The sequence below is a fragment of the Tasmannia lanceolata genome, unplaced genomic scaffold, assembly GCF_043159265.1.
Source record: "Tasmannia lanceolata isolate RefF3 unplaced genomic scaffold, GAP_Taslan_0.1 ptg000018l, whole genome shotgun sequence".
Classification (NCBI taxonomy): Eukaryota; Viridiplantae; Streptophyta; class Magnoliopsida; order Canellales; family Winteraceae; genus Tasmannia; species Tasmannia lanceolata.
The window spans coordinates 26,668,356-26,695,953 of record NW_027518695.1 but is presented as its reverse complement, the minus strand read 5'-3'; the positions used below and the strand labels follow the sequence as shown (position 1 = coordinate 26,695,953).

At 37.5% G+C, this 27,598-nt stretch overlaps 1 protein-coding gene across 2 annotated transcripts; it reads right to left on the bottom strand.

Moving 5' to 3' along the window:
• Nucleotides 1–813: 813 nt before the first annotated feature.
• LOC143851856 (serine carboxypeptidase-like 7) lies at nt 814–27,384 on the bottom strand. 2 transcript variants are annotated; one of them, XM_077361356.1, is made up of 14 exons: nt 27,188–27,383; nt 26,891–27,036; nt 22,743–22,819; nt 22,474–22,596; nt 22,279–22,381; nt 18,594–18,631; nt 14,183–14,284; nt 6,857–6,937; nt 6,600–6,746; nt 2,221–2,292; nt 1,927–2,045; nt 1,418–1,531; nt 1,096–1,141; nt 814–999 (listed from the first exon to the last, which is right to left on the bottom strand). In XM_077361356.1, the coding sequence occupies exons 1-14, from the start codon at nt 27,325–27,327 to the stop codon at nt 916–918; spliced, it is 1,392 nt and encodes a 463-aa protein (XP_077217471.1). In that variant the 5' UTR covers nt 27,328–27,383; the 3' UTR covers nt 814–915. The 2 variants fall into 2 exon arrangements, with proteins under 2 accessions (XP_077217471.1, XP_077217472.1); XM_077361357.1 differs by lacking the exon at nt 2,221–2,292 and having other exon boundaries at nt 27,188–27,384.
• Between the last annotated feature and the right edge of the window lie 214 nt (nt 27,385–27,598).

The following is a 27,598-nucleotide window of genomic DNA, read 5'->3' as shown; positions in this document are numbered from 1 at the left end:
CACTCCTACAAAAATCCCCAAGTATTTCTACATCCTGTTTTTCTTTTGTTTACTGTTCTAGATACTGTTTTTCTGCAGAAACATAATCTAGAGATTTCTCTAAGGCTTGAAATTTCGGAAGGGCATTTCGGATTTGATTCCGCTAGTGCTACGCGTCATCAAACATTAGTAGGGCTTCCCTACTAGGCTTCATTGTATCTTGGAGACAATTCACGGATCCCCTTTGCACACTACTAGTGGGGGCGAATCTTGTCTTAAGGAAAGTAATATCACGGCTTGAAGCAACAAGTTTCTGTTTTCTATCATCAACAGTACCCTCAACATATTTTCCAACAGTTTGCAAACTTTAGAAAGGAGCTTGGCATGAGCAGTAGAAAATGAGCACTCGGGTGTGTTTGAGAGTCATTGCTAACTCACACACGTCAGAGGGGCCATGCCGACTGAACGAGTCCCACTTTAATTTGGTGATTAGAGTTATTGTTAGAGTTGCCGTTAGAATAGGCTACTATTGGAAGTTAATCTTATCTGTTATTTTATTGTTTTAGAAAGTGGTTGTTTTAGTTACGATTTTGTTTGACTTTTTGTCAAAGTTAAGAAGAGATGGGGACATACAACTTAGAGAAGGTTAGTTTCAATAGAGTTTGATTCCTATTAGGTTTCCTTGATTTGTTTCTTAAAGCGGGGAACAACAACGTGAAACCGTGAATGTGAAGTTGTGGTGTAATTATTTTAAATTTAAATTTCAAAGAGAGAAAGTTTTATCTCTGCGTTTACTTTGTGTTTTTGGTATTTGCTTCTTGTGGTTTGATCATATCTTAGCAAGATTTATTTGGCAGTGAATTGATATATTTAATATCTGGATCAATGTCCAACAATAATTACACATACCCACATACCCATTAAAAAAAACAATAATTACATAGAATTATGAGAAATCCATCTCTGAAACATAGCTGAGCATTCCTTTGGCTTGTACTCTGGAGCTGTGTGACCTCCAGCCTGCATACACCATATTGACAACACTTATGAGATATCTTTGTACATCATAATCAATATTTGTAGTCAATGTAGAAGTTCAAGTAAGGAATTTCTTACCAGTATAGTAACAAATGTCAAGTTGTTTGAGTATGACCTTGTATATCTGAGCAACCAGAGAAAACACCAAGAAATTTTAAGTGAGATCTAGGTTATGGATGGTTTTGCACCCCAAAAAAATAAAATAAAAGCTGAGGTGAGGGGAAGAAGAAGAAATATTCACCCCCTTTTTTAAACTTGGGAAAGCCCCTTCTAGTGTTAAAGAGTAGTCATGGCTACACTAGGGGGCTATCCCAAGTAAAAAACAGGGCGAGGGGCTATCCCAAGTAAAGAACAGGGCGAATATATCACTTCTCAAAAAAATAAAAATAAATGATCTTACCCCGCTACTTGGCCGTCTACGGACCACGACCGCCAGTCATCAAGGGTGGAGAAGTTGAGAGATCTTATCCATGCTTGTGTACCCACAAATGGCACCATTAAGTCATGATCACCACTGAGTGAAAAGAGGTAGTTGTGTCACTGACTTGTTTTTTTAGTATACATTTAAAAGAGCAAATCCTAAAAATCACACAAATCAGAAAATCCTTTTGACTATCCAGACCCAAATGACAAAAAAAATAGATTTTCGCCCTGTTCGTTTTTTATTTTGGTAATTGATTTTGAATCCAATAATCAGGTTTGAGCAGAAAATTAAATGCAATTTTGAGCTCAAGATAAATTCTAAAAATCCAAAGCGAACAGGGACAGTAAATGGTAGGATTGTTCGATTCTTGTGATCATGAGGCCTTAATTTGGAGGTCCAAATCGAGCATATAAGATGGATGGTCTAGACCAACCCTATAACACAGAGAGAGAGAGAGAGAGAGAGAGAGAGAGAGAGAGATTTACCTGTATATTAGAGCTCGATAACCTCTAATGGTGATATTTAGATGATAAGATATGGTACTATGGATGTCTTCCACATAATTTAGAGTAGAGCTGCACCTCTCCCATGCTCCTACTGTGCCCTGTTTATTATGGAAAATTCAGCTAATTCAGTTGTGCAACCATGCAAGTAAACATTGGTGATTAGAGATAACTTCAGTACTAATTACTATTGAGTCAAGACGACAAGACAACCCTTTTCTTTTCATTTATAAAGTGTTCTCATTTTACACCAATGCATTAGTATGAAGCTAATACCTTTCGGACTTGGAGTGCATTTCTAACACTTTCGTCGTTGGCCCAATAGTAGGAGAGCAGATAACCATATGTCTGCATTAAAGCTTCGATTAGTTACTAAAATATCTTTTGGTTCTCCAAACGCGTGCAATTTGGATCATTTTAAAGGGAAGTGATTTACTCACCCCCTTTTGTACCCACATGATACGAAGACTGCAGTGGCACTGGCAAAACTTAGAGAAATCGAGAAATTCCCTAGCAAATCTCTGTCTCTCTCCCTAGCAAATTCCCTACAACTTGCGAAAACAGTTTCTACACACAAGTGTAGATAAGCTCTCTACACACTAGCTTAAAATACAGTGGAGGGCATGTTTGGGTGATCCAAACCATTCATTTGATTGGCCCTCACATAGATAGGGTGTCCACAAAAAATTAGCTCCATAGGATCATCCCAACCCTACAATTTGTGGAGGTAAAATGGACGTGTATAAACCTTCACAAATCTGTCCATTTTTTGCCTCCACGGTTCGAAGGGTTAGGATGATCCTATGGAGCTGATTTTTTGTTGACACCCTATCTATGTGAGAGCCAATCAAATGAATGGTTTGGATCACCCAAACAATGTGGGCCTCCACTGTATTTTAAGCTAGTGTGTAGAAACCGTTCTCTCATATATATATAGTGTAGATTATCTGAGCAACTGCTTCAAAAACTCATATGGCCCACATTTTTGGAGTGGTCCAAGGCATTCATTTGGAAGGCCCTTCCATGGATAGGGTGTGTACCAAAAATCAGCCCTATAGGATCATCCTAACCCAATCATAGGTGGAGGAGAAAATGGACAGACATTGTTTCTGACCATTTTTTCCCTCCATAAATGGCAAGGTTACGATGATCCTAAAGAGTTCATTTTTGGTACACACCCTATCCATGGAAGGGCCTTCCAAATGAATGCTTTGGATCACCCAAAATATGTAGGGCCACATGAATTTTTGAAGCAGCTTATATATATATATATATATATATATATATATATATATATATATATATGAGGAAAATGATTGTGAGCTTGAAGCTCATATAGCTTATATGAGCTTGAGGGTCCAAACACATGGGTCCCACATTTTTTGTGGTGATCCAAACCATTCATTTGCAAGGCCCCATCATAGATAAGGTGTGTACCAAAAATCAGATCCATTGGATCATCCTAACCCTTCCAAAAGCGGAGGGCAAAAATGGGCAGATTTGTGGCAAACGGTGTCTGTCCATTTTGCCCTTTACATTTGGATGGGTTAGGATGATCCAATGAAGCTGATTTTTTGTACACATCCTATCTATGTAAGGGCCTTTCAAATGAATGCTTTGGATCATCCTAACAATGTGGGCTCACATGTGTTTGGGCCCTCAAGCTCATATAAGCTATATGAGCTTCAAGCTCTCAATCATTTTCCTCTATATATATATATATATATATATATATATATATAGGGGGCGAGGTTTCTGAGCTATAGCTCAGCCGAAGCAAGCCACTATAAACACACCATCTCCATGTTGTTTGACTCGTCCAACCCATTCATTCCATAGAACCTCACATAGATAGGGTGTTCCTAACAAATCATCTCCATACAATCATCCTAACCACTCGATCTACAGAAGCCCACTTTCTAGCCGTCCATTCTAAAACTCCACAAATCAACAGATACCATGATCCTATGGAGATGATTTGTTAGGGACACCCTACCTATGGCACGATATATATATAAAATGGGGGGCCACATGAGTTTTTGAAGCAGGTGCGCAGGAACACTTTTCTCTCACACACACACACACACACACACACACACACACACACATATATATATATATATATATATATATATATATATATATATTGGCCAGATTTCTGAGCTATAGCTTAGCCTAAGCAAGCCACTATAAACACACCATCTCCATGTTGTTTGACTCGTCCAACTCATTCATTCCATAGAACCTCACATAGATAGGGTGTTCCTAACAAACCATCTCCATACAATCATCCTAACCACTCGATCTGCAGAAGCCCACTTTCTAGCCATCCATTCTAAAACTCCACAAATCAACAGATACCATGATCTTATGGAGATGATTTGTTAGGGACACCCTACCTATGTTGGGTCCTATAGAATGAACAGGTTGGATGAGTCAAACAACATGGGAGATGACGTATATAGAGGGCTGCTCAGGCTGCGCAATACCTCAGAAATCTTTTCCTGATATATATATATATATATATATATATATATATATATATATATATATATATATATATATATATATAGAGAGAGAGAGAGAGAGAGAGAGAGAGAGAGAGGAAATGGTCTGTGAGCAGCTGCTCAGATAAGCTTATCTGAGCAGAGCTCACAAACCATAGGGGGGCCACATTTGTGGGGGCATCCAAAGCATTCATTTGGAAGGCCCTTCCATGGATAGGGTGTGTACCAAAAATCAGATCAATAGGATCATCCTAACCCAATCAAAGGTCGAGGGTAAAATGGACCAACACTGTGTGTCCATATTTTTGCCCATTTTTTCCCTCCACAAATGGTAGGGTTAGGATGATCCTATAGGGCTGATTTTTGGTACACACCCTATCTATGGAAGAGCCTTCCAAATGAATGCTTTGGAACCCCCAAAAAATGTGGGGCCACATATGTTTGTGAGCTCCTGCTCAGATAAGCATATCTAAGCAGCTGCTCACAAACCATATATATATATATATATATATATATATATATATATATATATATATATGAGAAAAGTGTTCTTGCGCAGCTGCGTAGGGAGTTACCTGCGCATTAGAGGCTTAAAAAGCCACCGATTGGTTCGTATGACGGGTCCACCTTTGCAGGGTCCATAAAAAGCGACCAATCGGTGGCTTTTTAAGGCACTAATGCGCAGGTAACTCCCTGTGCAGCTGCGCAAGAACACATTTCTCATATATATATATATATATATATATATATATATATATATATATATAGAGAGAGAGAGAGAGAGAGAGAGAGAATAAAGTATGTGCAGTTGCACATATAAGCTATTTGTGCATGGGCATATAAGACATCCATATTGGTTCATTACGTGGGGATCCAAAGCATTCATTTGGAAGGCCCTTCCATGGATAGGGTGTGTACAAAAAATCAACCCTATAGGATCATCCTAACTCTGCCATTTATGGAGGGAAAAATGGGCAGAGACATGGACACACAGTGTCTGTCCATTTTCCCCTTCAACTTTGATTGTGTAAAATATTGAAGATTTCCACTAATCTTTGCTTATCTTACAATCAAGTCTAATGAGTGTTTATATAGAACACTCAAGAGGATAAACATAGAAACTAGTATCACAAGATTTATGGAAAGAGATTTGATAAGATATGAGAAGATAATCTCAATACCTAATCTAGCCTCGCTGCATAATCTTTCCTAATTAATCCAAATCAAATCTTGGAAGATGTGATTTTATTCTACCTAGTCAAACCATAGTTGCCTAATCTAACCTGTTGGTGAGATCTCACATATTGGGTTAGGATGATCCTATAGGGCTGATTTTTGGTATACACCCTATCCATGGAAGGGCCTTCCAAATGAATGCTTTGGATCCCTACGTAATGAACCAATAGGGATATCTTATATACCCATGCACAGGTAGCTTATCTGTGCATGCTGCACATAAAGTGAGTGTGTAGCTAACTTAGCTACACCGACGGCTTAAAATACAGTGGGCCCACATTATTTGGGTGATCCAAACCATTCATTTGATAGGCCCTCACATTGATAGGGTGTGCCCAAAAAATCAGCTCCATAGGATCATCCGAACCTTACAAATTGTGGAGGAAAAAATGGACAGATTTGTGAAGGTTTTTACACATCCATTTTTGCCTCCACAAATCATAGGGTTGGGATGATCCTATGGCACTGATTTTTTGGGCACAACCTATCTATGTGAGGGCCCCTCAAATGAATGGTTTCCATCACCCAAACAATGTGGGGCCCACTGTATTTTAAGCCGTCGGTGTAGCTAAGTTAGCTACACGAGTGTGTAGCTACACTTTTCTTATATATATGCACGATATCTCATAAACCTCGCCCCCTGTGTGCGTCGGATTTGCAAGCGACCATCGCAGAAGGCATCTCACGGATGGGCTGTTGCATGTGAGAGCAGCCACACAGGCTCACTTTTCAGTAGATTTTGTCTTATTTATTTAATTCAACTGACGTTGCTGGTCTCACATGTAACAGCTCATCTGTGAAATTTCTTACGCGATGTCCCTAGCAAATCCCTATATATGTATGTATACATATGTATGCATGCATGTTGAATATGGGAAACGATATGTTCGAGCGGGGTGGGGGGAAGAGTACCCTACAGCCAAAATCTGGAAGAACATGTGGAAGTAGAAAGTTTGTTGAATTATTCTGTAGGGATCTTCTCTGTCCCGCCTTCGGCTTTGGGCTCACGTAAACGCATTGGGGCTCCAAAATATATGCTTTATTCAGTCCTGAAAGACACTATTTATACAGAGAAAAAAACATTTCAGAATCCATTTGCATTACCAAAAAAAATAATAAATCACCCACTAAAGATCATTTGTATCCTTCAAAGACACTAAGCATCCTACCTCATTTACAGCCCCAAGATCATTTGCACATTGTGCATTCCTTGGTTCAAAGTAATCTCCTTCACAATTTTTCTTGGCCGACTGGAGCAAAAGAAAAGAAAAGAAAAGAATAAAATAAATCTTTATTTCATGTCAAAAAAAGAAAAGAAAAAAGAAAAGAAAGAAACAAATCTTTTTTTTTCGTTGGGTACAGAATATTTTAAGTTTGCCCTTGATCCACTTGATTCTTCTTATATTTATCCGTAGTCCCATCCTGGTAGAACCCACCATATGAATGCGCTAAAGCCTTTTTTTGATTGCAAGTATTTTGTCAAAAACTTTTCATTTTCCATCAAATTGTAGAAATAAAAAGAAATCCTCAAGAAATATTTTTCTACAATCCAAATGAGGCCAAAGAGGGGGAGCATATGAGGCCATAAGGTTCTGTTTGCGTGTTTGAGCAATATTTAGGGAAGTAAAGTCTATGGAGTCAATTTTCTGGTCCTGCAAGAGTGCATATGAGGCCATAAGGTTCTATTTGGGTACTTAAGAATTCTTTAGGGAAGTAAACTCTATGGAGGGGTCAGGCTTTTTGTAATGCCCCATCCCCAAAGCAATTAAACAGTATTTTTAAAATATTTAATTATAAATTAAATATAAATGTGGGACCCACTTGAAGTAATCTTTCTAAGAAGAGACGACTCGTGCCAAATTGATGGAGTAAAAAGAGGTAGGGGCAGACCGAAAACAACTTGGGCAGAAACAGTGAGGAAAGACTTGATAGCTAGGAACATAACAAAGAACATGACCTTGGATAGGATAGAATGGAGGAAAATGATCCACGTAGAAGAACCCAACTAGAGCTAGGATTAGAGCCGGATAGATTCCTTTTTTTCATGAAATTTTTCTAAAGATTCGTTTAGCTTACTCCAACTAGTTTGGGACAAAGGCTTTGTTGAGTTGAGTTGACATCTAAGCTCAATAAAGAGTCCGATAGCTCATTGTGATAGCTAGATCGGATTTATCGGATTGATTAAATGAAAAGCTGAAGACTAAGTTTGTGATTGAACCCTTTTTGTAACACTAGATTGATGGTTAGATGTTTAGATCAATGATCAGACTATTAGAACCCTTAGATCTATGATCCAGTAGTTCCGATCGACGATCGGGATAGGTTTATTACAAAAAGTTTTTGTTCGATGATCGATTAAATTGGAAATTGATAGTAATTTGAGAGGGCTACAAAATCAACTGTCATTGTGTACTTCAGTAGTTCAAATTATTATTATCAATATTATTATTAGTCTCACTAGTGTTAATGTTAGTATTTAATGGATATTCTATATTGCCCAAATTGAGTTTTTAATTGGTTAGAAATATAGGGATTAAGAGATGCTAGTGAGAAATATAGGGATGTAAATTGTTTTCTTCAAATTGGTGTTAAACGAATTTTGTGGCCTGGGGAGATATTTTAGAACTGACAGCTATTTTGTAGGGATCTTCCCTACTTTATTAAGCTACAAATTCGTTTAAAATAGAAAGGACGTGGGAGTTTAACTATTATTTAGGGAACCTCAAAATTGGATTGGAGAGAAAGAGATTTTCAAATTAATATTATTAGTTATTTGGTATGAGAGAAACTACGAAGTTTCCTAAGTTGTAGGATTTTCACTATTGCCCTAAAAACACAAATTCGTTTGGCGTTGGAGGTGATTAAGGAAGTTAGGAAAAATTTAAGGAAAGCACTTTTGATGTATACTAATTGGAGATAGAGATTTTAGAAACCCACTTTTGGGTATCCTATTTGTATTATGATAGAATTCAAAAACAATTATTTTACTAATTATCTCTTCCTTTTGATTGGTTTAGAGAATTTAAGATTTAGTAAAGTCTATTAAAAGCACTAAATTTGCGAACGTCCAAGTCTGTTTAAATTCATATTAGAAACGGAACCTTCCATAATTAAAAATTAAAGAATGTTTTCAAGTACAAATTGAATTAGGGTTTCGTATTCAAACTAAATTATGATTCATACTAAAGGCTATAGATACTTGCATAAACCCAAAATCCTGCAGAAAATCGAGTCCTGGGGAGGAGAAAAATCATTCTTTTAAAAAGGTATGTGATGAGTTCAATTTACTTATTTGATCATAAAAACCCTCCCTAAAATTGTAGTCATTAATAGTTGTTACGTACATAGGATTAGATATTTGGGTTAGTTTTTAGATTTAGTAGGACTTTTTGGATAATTTTAAGTGCTTTATAGGATTAGGTCTCTTGTTTGTTAATGGCATAAATAAATTGTAATCGGCTATTTTCAAATTAATGAAGAAAATTATTCTAGAAAGTTTGTCGTTGTGCACAAAGGAGGATCGATCCTTCCCTCAAAGTGGATGAAGAGGTTGATCTTCCCTCTAAGAAAATCAATCATGTTACGAACTGATCTGGGTTCGTAACAATTGGTATCAGAGCAGCACGATCTGAGTCGTGGAGATGAAAATCGAAGGAGGAATGGATCCGTGGGAGGAGACAATAAGGGAGATCAAAAGGCATCTAGCTTCCATGAATGCCAAGTTCAACAAGATGGCACTCTCGCTTATAGTGAAGATAGAAGAGCCCCATGTTTGAAGAAGTTAAATGAAGAGTTCAATGAGAGGATCGTCGAGAAGGCTTCTGTGATGAAAAAGAAAAGAAGAAATAGAAAAATAGGACAAAAGAAGAGAGAAGGAAAGCAGATGGAAGAAAAGGAGAAGAAGGCACAAAAGAAAGGTCACCGCCGAAGAGTCTACAATTCTGCTTCCTATCAATCTGTACAACGCAATCGAAAAGATTCTCACCCCACAACCATCCGTCCATCAAAAATATAAATTACTTTAAAATAGCACAACCAAGAAGCTTCGATGAACGGCACGATGAGATCATGATGACTAATCGCAAGACGAAGAGAAGAAGAAAATGAGCAGAAACAAAAAAGGAAAAGAAGAGAAAAAAGAATTTTGGAATGGTCTATACAAGAAGATATCATTTTTCACATATTGGCTTAATCTCCAACCTTGAAGACAAGGTTGACTTCAAGGGAGGTGGAATGTTACGTACATAGGATTAGATATTTTGGTTAGTTTTTAGATTTAGTAGGTCTTTTTGGATACGGGCTAGTGGTTATATTTTTAAGTGTTTTATAGGATTAGGTCTCTTGTTTGTTAATGGTATAAATAAATTGTAATCGGCTATTTTCAAATCAAGAAGAAAATTATTCTAGAAAGTGTGTTGTTGTGCACAAAGGAGGATCGATCCTCCCCTCAAAGTGGATCAAGAGGCTGATCTTCCCTCTAAGAAGATCAACCATGTTACGAACCGATCTGGGTTCGTAACAAAAGTGGATGGGAGAAACAAGAACTATCCTAGGAATTTGTGAAGTTGGTCGGGAGATTTTTGAATTGTCAAAATATCCCAATGTGTACTTCTTGAATTCTTTGGTTCGAATGAGAATTTAAAGCTGGAGATCACAAACCTAAGATGGACCTTGATAGTGATGCTATTCAATTAAGAAGAAATCAGTTTTAAGAAAAAGAGATGATTGTCAGAATTAGTTTACGAGATTTGGATTTTGAAAATTTTCTTTCCTTACTTTTTGCAGTTATCTTTACAGATTTAAAGAATCCAATTCAATGTTAGGACAAAGGATAAATCATAGGAATGGATTGTGTGCTTTTAACGGTGAAATCAAGGATTTTCGGAGGGTTACTGTGTAATGCAAAAGCCAAATCGCGCAAAACACAGTATCCAGAGAGGGTTTTGGTTAGTCGACCAAGCATTACTCGGTCGACTTTGATAGTCAACCGAGTAGGGGTCGGTCGACTATCCATCACGCTTCTTGGGTACTGTGATTTGATCTGCATATTCAGGTTTCGATCTTTGTTTTGAGATTTTGGGGATTGTAAAGACCAACAAGCTGTTCTAGAAGGGCTACCAAGTCTCTAAATTGATTAGTACATGATTTATTAGGTGAATTAAGTGATTGATTTTGAGGATTCTAGTGAAGGAATTGATTGAAAGTATCTGTACGTAACTTGTGCTTCTATATAGGAGTTTTTCCTACATATAGATTGTGATATTCAGACCATGTTAGTGAACTGAAATCTATGATTTCGAATTGATATATCTATGTTTATTTGAAAAGCATGTTTAGTATGTTAAAACACATGAAAACTTGGATCAAGTACAGTATTTGTTACATATGTTTTGTTGAGCAAATTTCGCAAGTTTATTTGTCTCTGTAATCTGTTGGATTCCCGTTGCTCACAAATCTCAAGTTGATAATGTTTTATAACATGATGGTGGATATTCCATGAAAATACTGTTCAGTCCGACGGGACCGGATTGGTGCTATGTGGACGGTGACTAGTATAGCCATGTTGTGGTATCCCGACCTTAACCAATTGGTGGGTGATAACTGGTGCGTAGTCATGAAAGGTCGGTCATTTGCCTCGACAGTGAGGTTGCGCACTTGTGGGAAGTACCTGTTGTACCTATGATATTGTTACCTTTGCTGGTAGGGGCTGTGAAACTTGGCCATGACTATGTGGGGCAGATCGACAACCTTTACCGTAGGGGGTGTGAAGCTGGTGTTTCTTGTAACCCGTCATTGTGAGATGTGACTATGGTCATAGCTAATCTAGTGGAATTGAGAATAGTTACATGTTCTGTATCATGAAAACTCGTTGACTATTTACAAGTGGTATTTAATGTTGCTCTCATGTTTATGCCATGATACATCACGTGTTTTCAAGAAACTGTTCCATTTTTATTAAATGCATTTGATCGTGATTTTGCGTTGTGTGTACATGATCAATCTTATATAGAATCCTTGTTATGTATTGAGCGTAAAAGTCCATCCCCCGTTTTCTTATATTCTTACAGATGTTGAAAAATAGCTAAAGATTCGCGAGATTTAAGAGTGGAATGGATTTTCTAGAGACTTTTCATTTCAGATAGACATTCAGTTATTTAGTTGGTTGGGGAGTTTATTTACCTTAAAGTTTTGGAAGACGAGCAATGTTGGCTCGTGGATTTGTTGAGAATAATTGTGTTTGATTCTTTTTATGGATAATTCATGTTTCCGCTAGTTGCTCTGTATGTCTCTGATAAGGAGGTATTTGTGGATGTTTTTGGCCTTGCACGCCAAAAACGTATTTGTGGTGGTAGTTGGAGTGTGGGCGTGCGGCACTGTCACAGGGATCCCGGTTCAGGCATGACAATTTTTTATGCAATTAAAACCCTGGTAAAGCCATGTGCTTTATTTTGTCTGGATGCAAGTTAACGAGAGAGGGAGAAGAAGAGTGAGAGAGAGAGAGAGAGAGAGAGGAGGATTAACTAGAAATCTCTTCTTTTTTGGGATATTTCATAGGTAAATGCTAGTGATGCCCACGTCAGCACACATGCAATTATTACTCGTGTTTCTTGCCCGGTAATCTCAGGGGTTCGGATGTTACTTTGGCAAACAAACACTGCAAAGTTCAAGAAAAATGCATTTTATGCTTAGGGATTGCTTGAGAATCCCTTGCAAGTGTCATCCAAACATCCAAACATAGACATCCCGTGCCTATGATAAGGGACTACAAAAATCAACACTTCATCTTTTCTTGGCAAAACCCATGTCTGGATTTCACAAGCTGGAAACTGGATTTTATAAGCTAATTGAAACTTGGATTTTATAAGCTAAAACCTGGATTGTATTGAGCGTAAAAGCCCATTCCGCATATATATTTTTACAAATATTGAAGAATAGCTAAAGATTCGCAGGATTTGGGAGAGTGGAATGGATTTGCTAGACTACTCATTTCAGATAGACATTTAGTTATTTAGTTTGTTAGGGAGTTTATTTAACATAAAGTTGTGGAAGACGAGCAATGTTGGCTCGTGTATTTGTTAACAACAATTGTCTTTTGGATTCTTCTTATGCTAGTTGCTCTGGATATCTCTGATAAGCAGGTATTTGTGAATGTTTTTGGCCATGCACGTCCATGTGGCCATGTTTGGAGTGAGGGCTGGAGGCATTGTCACATGGAACCCGGTTTAGGGCGTGACAATTTTGGATGCAATTAAAACCCTGGTAAAGCCATGTGTTTTATTCTGTCTGGATGTAAGATGTAAGTTATCGAGAGAGAGAGAGAGAGAGAGAGAGAGAGAGAGAGAGAGAGAGGATTACCTAGAAATCTTTTTTTTTTTTTGGGATATTTCATTGACAAATGCTAGTGAAGTCATGTCACCAGACATACAATTATTACTCGTGTTTCTTTCCTGGTAATCTCTAGGGATTTGGATGTTACTTTGGCAAACAAACACTATAAAGTTCAAGAAAAGTGTATTTTTTGCTTAGGGATTGCTTGAGGATCCCTTGCATGTGTCATCCAAACTGAGACATCATGTCCCTACGAAAGAGGACTACAAAAATCAACACTTTATCTTTTCTTGGCAGAACCCATGCCTGGATTGTACATTTTCACGATTGTAAAATCCGGGTTTTAGCTTATAAAATCTAGAGAGTAAAATTCACTTGCCCGGTCTATGATTGTGGTTCGGTCCACGGATCTGATCACTTGTATTAGGCAAAAATAGGGCCCAATAAGTGTCTTTTAGGAATGAGTAAAAGCAATTTTCTTGTAAACATTTTCCGTGCCTGGATATCATAAGATTACACATGCACATTGGATGAAGCACAACAAACCAGATGAGACCCTTTTTAGATTGCAAGAAAAATATTTCTGATGGAAACCTTTTAGCTTGGAAATTTTTCTTTCCACGATTTAGGCTCTGTTCGCTTCAGATTGCGACAACTGATGGTGGGGACCCTCTGTTACAAAAGATTAAATACTGCATTTTCCAACAGCTTAAGCTTTTGGAGTAATTGGTAAGTTTCACATGGTATTAGAGCAAATGCATGGGTTCAAACCTCCTTGATAGCAAAATCCACATGCAATGGCAAAACCCAAAAGAGGGGCCATATATGCCACGTGTAGGCCAACCCTAAAAAGAAGGGCCACATGTGAGGCGGAGTGTTAAATGTATAAAATATTAAATACTGCCTTCTCCAGCAGCTTAAGCTTTTGGAGTAATAGGTAAGTTTCACACCCTCACCATCGGTTGTCCCAATCTGAAACCAACAGGGCCTTCGAGGTAAATAATATGATTATAGTTAATTTAGAGGGATATTATCATGAATTGAAAGTCCCTCTTAGGAAAAATCGAATAGTGATGGTATAAATTATCTTTTTTCGTGTGTAAAAATAGCAGGTACGTCTAGAAATATTTTTCCTTTCCAAACTTTTCAGAAAATTCCAAAGTTACCTCGTAGAGTTCGTCTGATATGAGCCCCATCCCGTGTGCATGTGGTACAACTGATCCCTTATCGAACTTCCAATCTGTTGCTGGGTTTCCAATCATATAACCCTAATTCCATGGTGAGACACAATTGCATATTTAGGCAAACATGTAGTAGAAAGAATATACATACACAAGAATAGCTTGTTTTAGTATTTCCCATAACATACACCCAATGTTGTCATGTGTCCAGTCGCAATAAGATTATGTAAACGATTCTTCGGCCATGTTTGGCACCCATGAAAAATTATTCCATCGAATAATCATGGGCCCAAGTGATTATTGGACTCAAAATTACATTTAGGGCACATTTGGTTACCATGATTTTTTTTCATGAAAAACTTGTGTCTCCAAGTGGTGAGAGAGGCCTAGGTCGGGTGAAGTAGCTAAAAATCATGAAACTAGTGTCTCCAACTGGTGAGAAGTGGCTAAAAATCAGAAAAAAAAACCTCTACTCAAAATAGGATCGACCTTTTTCTGATTTTTAGCCACTTCTCACCCTCATATTAATCGTGCCTTCTCAAATCTCTTTCCTTCTCCCATTGCCTACCCCTGTCTCACAACATGGAGACACCAATTTATCATTAAAAAAATTCATGGCTGCCAGGCATGGCCTTAATTAGGGTATGTTTGCAACCATATTGTTATGGTAATGGGCACATCGGCCTCACCGTAACGCTCCCAGACAGCAGAGAGCAACAGAAACGTTGCAGGAATGGGGGCGTAATCGTTGGCAATCAAGGCAGGATTTTAATTAAGGAAAAACTCTTATATAACTGATGATAAGGATTAGGGAAAGAAATGCCTTTGATCAACAAAGAAATCTCCCTTGGCAATCAAGGCAGGATTTTAATTAAGGAAAAACTCTTATATAACTGATGATAAGGATTAGGGAAAGAAATGCCTTTGATCAACAAAGAAATCTCCCCAAAAGGTGTCGATTGTGTAGCCCCATATTCATCTTCTTCTTTCACAAGATCAGAGAATCTGTCACTGGCATCTATGTGTGGAATGTGCCTATTCGGCATATTTAGACATAGATGAGATTGTAGATCCTATGAGCTTTGACGAAGTGATTAAATCATGTGAGTTAGAAGAATAGCTGAAAGCCATGAAAAAAGGATTGTAGATCCTATTAACTTTGACGAAGTGATTAAATCGTGTGAGTTAGAAGAATGGCCGAAAGCCATGAAAAAAGGAAATTGATTCTATTGAAAAGAATCAGATCTGGGAGCTGTGTTAATTACCCGAAGACAGAACTGTCGTATAGTGTAAATGAGTGTTGATGATGAAATGCAAGTTTGATGGGTCTATCGACAAGTACAAGGCTCGGTTAGTTCTCAAGGAGTTCACACAAAGAAAAGGCATGGAATTTGAAGAAAGTTATTCACCAGTTACCAAGTTTGTCTCAATAAGATTATACCAGCATTGGTGGTTTATCTAGAGTTTGAGCTCTTTCAGATAGATATAAAACTACTTTTCTATTGAAAAGAATCAGATCTGGGAGCTGTGTTAATTACCCGAAGACAGAACTGTCGTATAGTGTAAATGAGTGTTGATGATGAAATGCAAGTTTGATGGGTCTATCGACAAGTACAAGGCTCGGTTAGTTCTCAAGGAGTTCACACAAAGAAAAGGCATGGAATTTGAAGAAAGTTATTCACCAGTTACCAAGTTTGTCTCAATAAGATTATACCAGCATTGGTGGTTTATCTAGAGTTTGAGCTCTTTCAGATAGATATAAAACTACTTTTCTATATGAAGAGCTGGGGAAAACTATTTACATGAACATGCATGAGAATTTTCATGTGAAGGGTCAGGCGGAAAGAGTATATAGATTTAAAAAATCTTTATACTTCTATATCAATCTTAGCATCAATGGTATTTGACGTATACATAAGTTAATTATCAAATAAGGGGTTGTGGCTAACAAGCTTGACTAATATATATATGCATGGAAAAGTGGGAGCAAGTTTACAATCTTGTCCCAAAATATAAACAATATACTCGTGACGAATAATGAGTTAGAAATGATCGAAAGAACTAAGTCGGGACTTAGCTTAAGGTTTAAGATAAAATATATAGGAAAAACATCCTATGTGCCCGGGATTAAAATCACTAGGGATAGAAATAATAAAATATTGTGTTTGAACCAAGAAGTACTTAACCATTTTGGAATGTAAAATTGCAATCATGCATAGACACCCATAGCGGTAGACCAGAAATTATCTTTGAGTCAATGTTCATATAAAGGACTGGAAAGACTCAATGTTTCGTAATCTCAATCGCTTAGTTGCTTGATATATGCGATTTGTACCAGATCAGATTTGGCAAATCCTGTGGGCCTGGTAAGTTGATATCAAAGTAATCCTAGACCAGCTAATTGGGAAGCAGTGAAGAAAATAATATATACATTAAATGAACTAAGCACTTCAAATTGTGTTTTTGAGCAGAAAGCTAGAAGTTCATGGTTACTCTCATGCGGATTTCGTAGGTGAGAGAGATGACAGTGAGTCCACTTCTCGAGGTATGTTTATATTTGGAGGTTCAGTTATTCCTTAGTCTAGTAAGAAACAGGATTGTGTAGTAAGATACACATAAGAAGCTAGGTACATAGTCTGTAGTAGGACGACTACTCATGCTCTCATGCTCTCTCGATTAGACGATTTTTGGACGATTTGGATGGTCTGGTCGATGGACTAATAGAATTATATTGTGATAATTACGCAGCAATAAGCCTGATATACAGTGGAGCGAATAGCTCTAAAGGAAGACACATATACGTGGAATGTCACTATATTTGAGAGATAGTGGAGAAATGGGAAATGAAGGCAAGTTATGTACATAGCTATGATATGACTGCTGAATATTTGATGAAATGAGTCATTTGGAAACTTTCTTCATGCATATATGGGCTTGATGGGACATACAAATGTCTAAATCAAGGAAAGGTGTATGGATGAAATATCACAGGAGGAAATATAAAGGAAATTCACTCGGCCATGTGGCTAAGTGGGAGATGTTTTGGTAATGCCTACATCGGCCTCATTGTAATGCTCGGGGAGAGCAGAAACATTGCACGAATGGGACATTGTGTGTGTGTGGGGGGGGGGGGGGAACAGTTGGAAATCAAGGCAAGATTTAATTAAAGAAAAAAAATCTTACATGATTGATGCTAAGGATCAGTGAAAGTCATGTCTTTGATCAACAAATAAGTCTCCCAAAAAAGATGTCGACTGTGTAGGCCCCTACTCATCATATATTCATCTTCTCCTTTCTCAAGATCAGAGAATCAGTCATTCATGGGCCCAATTCTAATAGAGGAGCTGAGGAGGGAAGGGGAGAAACTCGAGAGGGCGCGAGTGGATAGCTCATGGAAAGATGATGAGAAATTCTTAAAGAAAAAGTAAAAATAATACGCTAATTCAAACTGGTTTCTTTTTTTCTTGTTTTCTATGGGCTTTTCATGCTCCATCCGCTCAAGTGTCTCCTTCACCCGAATTCTCACAAGTGTCCCACTAATATTCCATGGAATATTTTTCACGGTTGCCAAATATGTCATTTTCATACAGTTAAAACCGGCCATTATTTGCAGATAAGATTATTTTGAGTTGATCTCGTTTGCAAATGAGATATTAAGGGCTCTTTGAAAGACATTAAAGATAACATTTCTAAAGTATTATAACCATTATTTGCATATAATCGCCATTAAGTTTAAACCCTTTTGCATATAAGATTGGAGGGCTGCTAACAAAATCGAATTTCGTTTGGAAAATAAATACGAAATCTCATGCTGTGATACATGCCCAAGAAGGCAAGAGAGCTCAAATCTCCACGAAATGCCAAAAACAAACAAACAAACAGTGGAAATGACCAAATTGCCGGTCAATTTCACTTTCGCCTTTATTTTCCAAATGAAACCCTGTTTTGGAAATGTTTTCCATAAGATTATATGCATAAATTATTAGAGGTATTGAAAGAACCCATAAATCTAGAGAGAGAGAGAGAGATGTACATTTTATATCTAATGTTTAGATTTGAGATTTAGATATAACTTTAGGACTTTAGATTTTTTTCTACTTTTTTTCTGATTTTTTAATCAAAATTATTTTATGCTTTTTGATAGTTATGTCTAAAGATAGTCAATGCAGCCACATACATAATAGAGGGTTTTGGGGTCAATGCTTGAAGTTGATGAACTTCAAGGATTTGTGGGTGAGCTTAAACACCCACTATTCTGCATTTGCAACTGATTACTTATTTCCTTGGAAGTAAGACTTGTATATCAGTATAGTGATCAATGCTTAGGAATATATGATTGGAAAAATGATTTCTTCCTAGCATTACCATTTAGAAAAGTTTATTTATAGTCACTTACCTTGAGATTGAGAATTGGTTTACTATGGGCTTCAATGTCTGCAACAAAATAAAAGAAAAAACAAAAACAAAAGAGAAACCTTAGAACGAATTGACAGGGAAACAATATATGCATTCCCTTTACTAAACACTTGCCCAATTAGAGGTAGATAATGTAATAGCCTGAAATATTCAATACCTTCTTGTTGGCTAATATCCAATATCTTCTTGTTGGCTAAAACCAAAATCATCTAATCGTTGGTTGAGACTTTTAATGGAATCATCATCACGACACTTAATATGAAACACCCATTCTTTATCGACAATGGTTTTGTGAGGATGAGGGACGAGCATTTAATTCGTCAGCCATGGTAGCTCTCCATTCTTGTTCTTTAGAGGTTTAGGAGAAATAAGTTGATTCGATGGTATAGTTAAGTTAGAGTCAATGATAAAGGTCAGTCGGTGGCAAGAGGTTAGAAGGGATTTTAGACGATGTACGCTTATTTTAGAAGGATTAGTCATAGGCTGAGTACTTTCAAATGGAAGGATAGATGGATGGGCGTTTAATTCGTCAGCCATGGTAGCTCTCCATTCTGGTAATTTAGAAAATTGGGAGAAATAAGTTGATTTGATGGTTGGGTTAGATTCAATGAGAACGGTAAGTCGGTGGAGAGAGGTTAGAAGGGATTTTAGACGATGTGTGCGTACTTTGAAAGGAATAATCATAGAACAGATAGAAAGATGGAGACTGGCTAAAGAGCCCAAATCGACGAGAGAAATACAGAGCATTAATTGTAGTATGATTGGGGTGGAGCAGAGTAGGGACGAGGGAAGTAAACTAGGTGAGATGGTAGAAGGGAGATACAACGAGTATTTTATTGAAAGATTAAGCTATTACTAAACAAAGAGAAATTGTAATATTAATTATAAAATAAAGAAGGCATGTGACTTGATAGTGTAGGCACAAGACCTTTGAATGCAAACAAAGAATAGCGAGATCGCATATCTAAGATGGGGGGTGGAGATCTCAATATGGAAGTGTAGGTGGAAGGTAGGGGAGAAGAATAGGAGAGGTAAGAATTGATACGTGAGGTGAAAGTAGGAAAGGAAACTGGGCAGATAGTAGTGGGTGCTGAAAGGTGAACTCAAGTTCATTGAAGATGACAAGGCACGAGATGTGAATCCTCCCAGCATGTACAGAAAGACACTGATAGCCCATATGGTGTGGGTTGTAGCAAATGAATACACATTGAACAGACCCAAACTACAATTTCTGATACTTGTAGGGTCTTGGGCAAGGATAACTTCACATCCAAAAACTCACAAGGCATAGTCATACTTATTGTGAAAGTAACATTCAAGTGGCTTCAATGCGCAACCACTGGGGATAGAAGATAGTTAATGAGATATACAATTGTTCTCAAATTGTCATCACGATAAGAAAGTGGGACGGAGGCATGAGTAAGAATGGTGAGACCTATTTCAATTATATGCCGATATTTTCTTTCAGTAGTTCTATGTTGTTCATGTGTGCGTAGATAGGAAAGCAGATGGCAATGCCAAACGAGTAGAGAAGGGAGTGAACGGTGTCGTATTCATCATCTCCGGTCCGATTGCAAACTTTTTTTTAGCGCTAATAAGATTTTCAATGTGCAATTTTAAAGTGACAAAAGCACTTACAACGTCGACTGTCTTAGAAATAGGTTAAATCAATGTGAATTATCTAAAATAATCATGAAATGAACATAAAACTTGTAATCATTCACAGGTTACTGGAGTAGGGTCCCAAATAAAAGAATGCACTGAATATAAACAAGGAGAGGAGCTAGAACTATACAAAACGAAAGAAAGTCTATCGCTGTTGCTGTATTGGCAAGAGGAAAAGAAAGAAAGATAGGTACTGGTTGCGATTGACAACTGCAAGTGCCAAAGAATCCGTGAGGTGAGACAAGACGAGGGGTGACCGAGATGTGGTGCCATATCTTAGTGCAGCTACACTCCCCAACGAAAGCATGTCGATGTGTGGGTAAATGATTTTTTATTTTTTGGGGGGTGGGGGGGGGGGGGGGGGGGGCGCTATAAAACCATCAATCACCACGCACCACTTAGAGAGAAGGGGTCCCTGTGCACAGGTCCTTACCAAACAATGAGAGAAGATAAATTCAACAGACAAAAATTTCAGAGTACTATCATCAAACATATAATAGTTTCTTATTAATGTGAGAAACATGCACAGATAAGGCTATCTGTGCAGCTGCACATACTTTATTTTCTCTAAAGATAAACCACCAGAGGTATGAAGAATAGACGAGAAGCTAAAGTGAAGAGAATGGGAAAATATTTATCTCTGACAATGCAAATTTGATCCTGACCATGGCATTCAAATGATGACTAAAGAGAGGCTAAATATGGGGAGAAGTGATTAGTATAACAAGAGTTAAAATGCCAAGGTGGCGGTGTCGCACACTAGTGACAGGTATACAAAGCAGATGGTGATTAAGGAGTAGGAGGTAACCAAAATCATACTGTAAGCAAGTCAGGGCAGCATGCCAAGCATGTCCTGACAAATAGTTTCGCCATGAGTCAATCGATAGTTGGTGAGGAGGAAAGTCGGGGCCAGAAGAAAAAGAACGCCCCTTTTGCTGCCATGGCCCTGGTCGCATCAATGCCAGGATTCGTCCGATGATTTGCAAGTTTGCTCCGTAGGAGTTAGGCCTTAAACTCCAAATTTTCTTTAAGTGCATTCAAATTCCACTGCTATTCTCTTACTTTTTAGGAAATTTTCTAAAAGCACCCGACTTTATCCTAGTTTCTAAGGGTGTACCTTTTGATTCATAATCCCCTTCTTTTTTTTTAAGATTTACACCCCAAAATTAGGCTAACGGGTTTGTTTGGATGCACGATATAGACTCAGAGAGAGTAGTGGAATAAAAAGTCAACAGGGAGGAGACAAGAATTGGATATGTCTGGAATTAAACCAGAGAATAGTGGTAAGTAGTGTTTGGTTGCCCTGTATAGACTCGAAGAGTAAGAGTATAAGTAGGGGGTGCCATTACCAATGTTGTTTGGGTTATGTTAGATTTTGATTCTATAGGACCTGACATAGATAGGGTGTTCCTAAGAAATAATTTCCATAAGATCATTCTAACCCTTGATTTGTGGAGGTTTAAAATGAACTGCTATAAAATGCGTTCATTTTGTGCCTATATAGTTCGAATGGTTAGGATGATGCTATGGAGATTATTTCTTTGGAACACCCTATATATGTTAGGTTTTATGAAATGAATGACTCAAACAACATGATTGATGTGCTATTTGTAGTTGCTAGCTCATATAGCTTATTTGAGGTCTCCCTCAGATCATCAGGCCCACCAAATATTACCAAACATGGGAGAGTTTAATTTTCACAATGAAATTTTTGTTTGTGCCAAGCATGGCCCTAAAATTATCCCCATATTAAAAGTATAAGATTTTTAAATGTGGAAGTGATATATTCGCCCCCGTCTCTTCCCCGGGCCATCCCCCTCTAGTGCATTTTTTACTACCCTTTTACACTACAAGCTGGTGGCCCATGTAAGAAACGTGGCTAATATATCATTTCCCTTCCAAGAGTGGATTGTGGGTAGTGTATATTGAAGCATGGGCCATGCAACCATAAATTTGCACTTTAGTGAAGTTTTTTAGCTTCAAATAAACAAAGATGGTACCATTCGATATTTCTTGTACGATGACTGGAAGAATCATTCCAGCATATGAACTACCACCAATGTAAAGTGGATTAGAGAGGAATTGAGGGTGATCAATCAGCCACTGCACCACAAAAATTGAAACAAGAACACAGCCATCAGAAACATTCTTTTTAATAGATCAAAATCTGATCAACCATATTAAAGTGCTTCCACCTTTATAAGAAACTCATGGGCTTCTTTAGCAGATTTTTTATCACCCGTCTGATAATCTTTTGAGCCTCCTGTAAATGAAAATCCAGTCCCAGAAGGTTGATCTACAAAGATGATATTTGAAACCTGAAAAATCACTACAATTCAAACCATAGTACTAAAACACAAAGGCTCATCTTGGAATTCAGTGACTCGAGTTGGGTTATCCGAAATACATGAAAAATTCATAAAATTTACTTTTCCTTTGGTGAAGAGTTAACTTAATTTCACACCTTTGTCCATGAATAGGGGTTTAAAACAAGTTGTGGCAAGCTCCCATTGTACTCCACCATCTTAAAATGTAAAGGACCTACAAAATCAGCAGACCCCTTAAGATAATTCATTCCTAATGAAAATAGATTCAATGATTTGTTGAGATCTTCAAGCACTGATTTTCTGCCACAAAGATATTGCACCTACTTTAGAACCCAGGCGGAAACATCACACCCCCTAGTTTTGTTACTGACACCCCATATTTTTTTACATCATTCAAGCCCAAAGATGGTCAACTTTTGCTGGGCCCATTTAGGCCGACGGGCTGTTGATAGCATCCCATATAGGAAACATTAAAGCCCATTTGATAGCGTACTACAATGACTAATCACAAATGGGCCATTTAGAAAGTACGTTGTTCTCCTAATTGAAAATTTACTTTATAAGCTCTAGATTTTATATGTGGAATCCGAGCATTCTTTAGAAAGTACAGCGGGCCCACTTCTTATGATGATCCAAATCATTCATTTGATGGGTCGCAACATAAACAGTCTGTAATCCATAAATAATCTATTTAGGATGATCCTAACTCTCCATTCTATAGAGGTTTCTATAATTTACAGTCCCATTATAGATCGCAAGAAATTATATGATGCCTGACCATGAGAATGTAAAGCGCGGGTAGAGATAAAACCTGCAGCCTTAGTTTTTTAACCAAGGAGAAGTCAGAAAAAGGGCTTTCTCTTGGATTAAAAATTAAGAGAGAGATGGTTTTCTCTCTCCGCCCTCTATAATCTCATGGTCGGGCATCATATAAGTTCTCATAGATCGCAGGGCTACCACTATCCTATGGGGATGATTTATGGGGAAAAACCTATTGACATTTATCCTCCTTTTATTCTCTTTCTCTCCACTCTCATTCAGGGCACCTTCTCTTTTACTTAATAAAATTGCACCATTTAAAAAAATACTATTTACATCGCTGTCCGAATGAATGGTTTGGATCGTCGTAAGTGGACCCACTGTACGTTATGAAAAATAATGGATTTAACGCGCACCTATCATATAATATTTCTCTCTTTCTCTCTCAATAATTAAAGGAAAAGAAATTTTGTATTTTTAAGGTCTTAAATATCCTCTCAATGGGCATCCTTGTGTGCCTTCTGCTAATCCAGTAGTGAAGAACTTATAATTTATTAGGTTTTAAGTTCCTCTTGCTAGTATCCCCAATTTTTAGGGCGGGACTATTCCCTACCGAATGATGCAGTCGGTTTAAGATGAGGGGAAAAGTCTCCTCCTAGCCAGTACAAGAACAGGCAGCCGGAAAAATCTGTGATGACGACAGTTGTTCAAAAATTTAAGCCTTAAGTAATGTTATTTCAGCCACTATTTTCGTATAGTTAAAGAAAATTTTACATTTATTAGGTTTTAAATAGACTCTGGCCGGAAAAACTTTAGGCAAGGAACAATGATTTGTTTAAAAGTGATTTCAATCAATAAAGTTTGGTAAATTACTTTCAAAAAGAAAAAACTCTCTTAGAAAAGCGTTCCTGTGCTTAAGTGGCTTAAAAAGCCTCCCATTGGCTCGTATAGTGGGTCCACCTTTGCGGGTCCACAAAAAGTGACCAATGGGAGGCTTTATAAGCCACTCAAGCGCAGGGAGCGCAGGAACACGTTGGCCATTTTCTGATTATCTAATGAGCTCTCGGAATATGCATGCACAAAAAGAAAAGGCAAGAAGCAAAAAAGATTCATTATGATAATGGGGCCCAAAGAGCTGTCAACAGGCAATTAGAGAATTTCAAAAATAAGGATTCTAGACAATCTCGGGGCTCACTTTTGGATGAGAGAATAGCCACCTCGGATGAATTAAAAGAATAAGACAAAGGGAAATCTTATCAGCACTACTGTATTTTGATAAGGGCACTCCTCACTTTATTAAAAATACGGTATGGCCCACACCATTTATGAATCCAAACAATCCATTAGATGGGCCACAGCCTAAATAGGTTGTGCCCCAAAAATCATTTCCATAGATCGATCTATAGAGCGTTAGGATCAACCCTTTAACTTTCAGATCGGAGGGCTAGGATCAACCTATGGAAATGATATTTGGGGCACAACCTATCTAAGCTGTGGCCCATCTAATGGACGGTTTCGATCATTCTATGATGTGGGCCAGACCGTACTTTTAATAAAGTGAGGAGTGCCCTCATCAAAATACAGTAGTGCTGATAACATTTCCCTAAGACAAAATGTGCTAAAAAGTCAGCCTGTGTGTCTATTCTCTAGTGCAAAAGTCAGCTGCGAAATGGCTTTATGCAAAATTGCCTATCAAATATCACAAAAAAAAGTGGTTGCCAATGTCGCAACTAGCTGTAGACCAAAAATAAATAACAAACGAACATTACTAGCAAAACGGGAATCCATTTTCGGAAAATAAAAAATAAATAAATAAATATCAAACATTGGATCCCCTTCCACTAAAAGACAAATGAAGGGAACTCAAATCCCCATAAAAGCAATAAATGCATCTTGAAAAGCGTGAATTAAACGGTCATTTCACTCCCATTTTTATTCTCCAAACGGAATCCCGTTTTGAAAGTGTTTTCCATAAGAAATTAAATAAAGTGACGTGGAAATTTAAAATCTAGAAACAGACAATAATGATACGATAGAATGTGTTGGAAGAGGAAAACTAAACGGAAAGAAAACTAATAAATTGACCACAAACCTTATCTTTTATTATATTATGTAGTAGACGATAAGTTGTCATTGTATATGCCGCATATTTCAACGGTTACAATGAACCGATAACTAATGCTTAGGCTGAACAAAAAGATATCTCTCTTCGAACAAAATTATGACTACCTTGAAACTAATAATTCTAGATGCTCCCGTTATCTTCATGACCATGGTTTCAAATTCCGGTTTAGGAATGCGTTTTTCTCCTCACCAAAACTGAAATTTCGGCCGAAATCCGACGAAATGAAATAATATTTATGTCATACAAAATTTCGGCCGAAATTGCAGAATGATTTCGGCCGAAATTTCTGGAAAATATTAAAAAAAAAGAACAAAACCAAGATTTTTGGGAGAAATTTCTTAAATTTCACCGAAATTTTGAAACATTTTGCGTATACCCAATTTCGGTTTCGGTCACCGAAACCCGAAATTTCAGATTCCGGTCGAAATTTAAAACCATGTGCGAGACATAGTCTGGGAGATATCACAAACGGAGTCTTTATATGGTGTAAGGCCTTACGACAATACCGTAGAGGTGCCACCCTTGATATTTGATCGAACAGCAGCTTCTCAAAAAGTGAGCTGCCCTTGGATCAAATTTCAAGGGTGGTACCTCCACCGTACAAGGGCCTTATTGTCACAATAAGGCCTTACACCGTATAATTTCTCAAACAAAAGGGATGGGAGAAAAGAAAATATAAGAAAAACGTGTCCTTAACTAAAATTCATCAGAAATGAAATACTAATACTAAACAACACGATGAAGGAATGCTAAAAATAACAAAAAACAATAGTGGAAAGTCGTAATGAAAAAGAGAACTATAAAAAAATATAAGGTTATTCACACTACCTTATTTTCATAATTGCACTAATTCACCTTGTCTTTTATTAGTGGAAAACACTTCCAAAAGGGAATTTAATTTGGAAAATTAAAACAGAAGTTAAATTGACCAAATATTTGGTCATTTCCACAGTGTTTTTGGCATGTATCACAACATAGGATATCGTCTTTATTTTCCAAATCAGATCCCACTTTGCTAGCAGCCCTCTTTATTTATTTACAAGGGGTCAAAGCTTTATCACAAGTACTAAAGTCAGATGCTCAAATGTAGAAATCAGATGAAAGAGCGCCCCCACGCATTCTTAATATGTAAAAGACAAAGAACATTAATTAAACTGTGGTAACATTCAACCAATGGGGGAGCCCCTTCATCAGACTTCTGCAAGTATATACGCCCCTGAGTTTAGCATTCGCATTCCCAAAAAGCTCTCAATAGCCAATTAAAGAATAAAAGACAAGGTGATTCTGTGCAATTATGAAAACACGGCAGTGCCAATATCAAATTCCCTAAAAATATTTAGCTGCTTAAGTGATTAGTTTATAGAAATGAAGGAAACATTAGTTGCTGGCCTGAGAAGTTACCTATCTCGTAGACAACTGCGCTAAATGCACTACAACCAGGGCCACCTGTGAGCCATAGAATAAGAGGGTCTTCTTTTGGGTTCCTCTCTGACTCTACAAAGTAATAGAACAGCTGATCTTCATTAAATTCCCCCACACTTACATACCTAAAACCCATCACATAAATTTGTTAGAGAGAGAGAGATAAATCCACAATATAAACATATATAGGAAGAAATGAAATGATCTGATAAAAATAGAGAATAAATGTACAAAAAGATCAAAAGGAAACAGATGAAATGGTTTTGGAGAGCTTACCCGGTTTCAAGTTGGAATGGGAGAGGGCCAGGAAAGCCAGGTAGATATCTTATATTTGTCTGGGAGAGTACTTGCAACAACAGGGAAAGAAAAATAAGTATACAAAGGGAGGTGATGGAATAAAAAAGGCCTATTGCCATTCTTCAAACCAAAAGCTCTGGACCAGGAATGGGAATACTGAATAATAAGCCTCTAGAGAGATGTTAGTTGTTCAAATAAAAAAAAGGGATGACGTGTCCCAAAAGATAAGAAGGAGGCTTAGGTCAGACAGGGATTAATCCTATATTGACTAAAATGACAAAAATACCCTTACTTTTAGGTATAATATTTTTTGGTATTTGCTAGCGACCATCTTACAAGGAATTTCGCGGACGGGCTGTTCCATGAGAGAGCAGGCACATCAGATGAATT

Excerpts from the sequence above, each read along its gene's own strand:
- LOC143851856 (XM_077361356.1), bottom strand. The coding sequence starts at position 27,327 with ATGGCAATAGGCCTTTTTTATTCCATCACCTCCCTTTGTATACTTATT. Across the intron at positions 27,037-27,187 it reads CCATTCCAACTTGAAACCGG|GTATGTAAGTGTGGGGGAAT; the intron begins GTAAGCTCTCCA and ends GATGGGTTTTAG. Across the intron at positions 1,142-1,417 it reads GTAGACGGCCAAGTAGCGGG|ATATACAAGGTCATACTCAA; the intron begins GTAAGATCATTT and ends CTGGTTGCTCAG.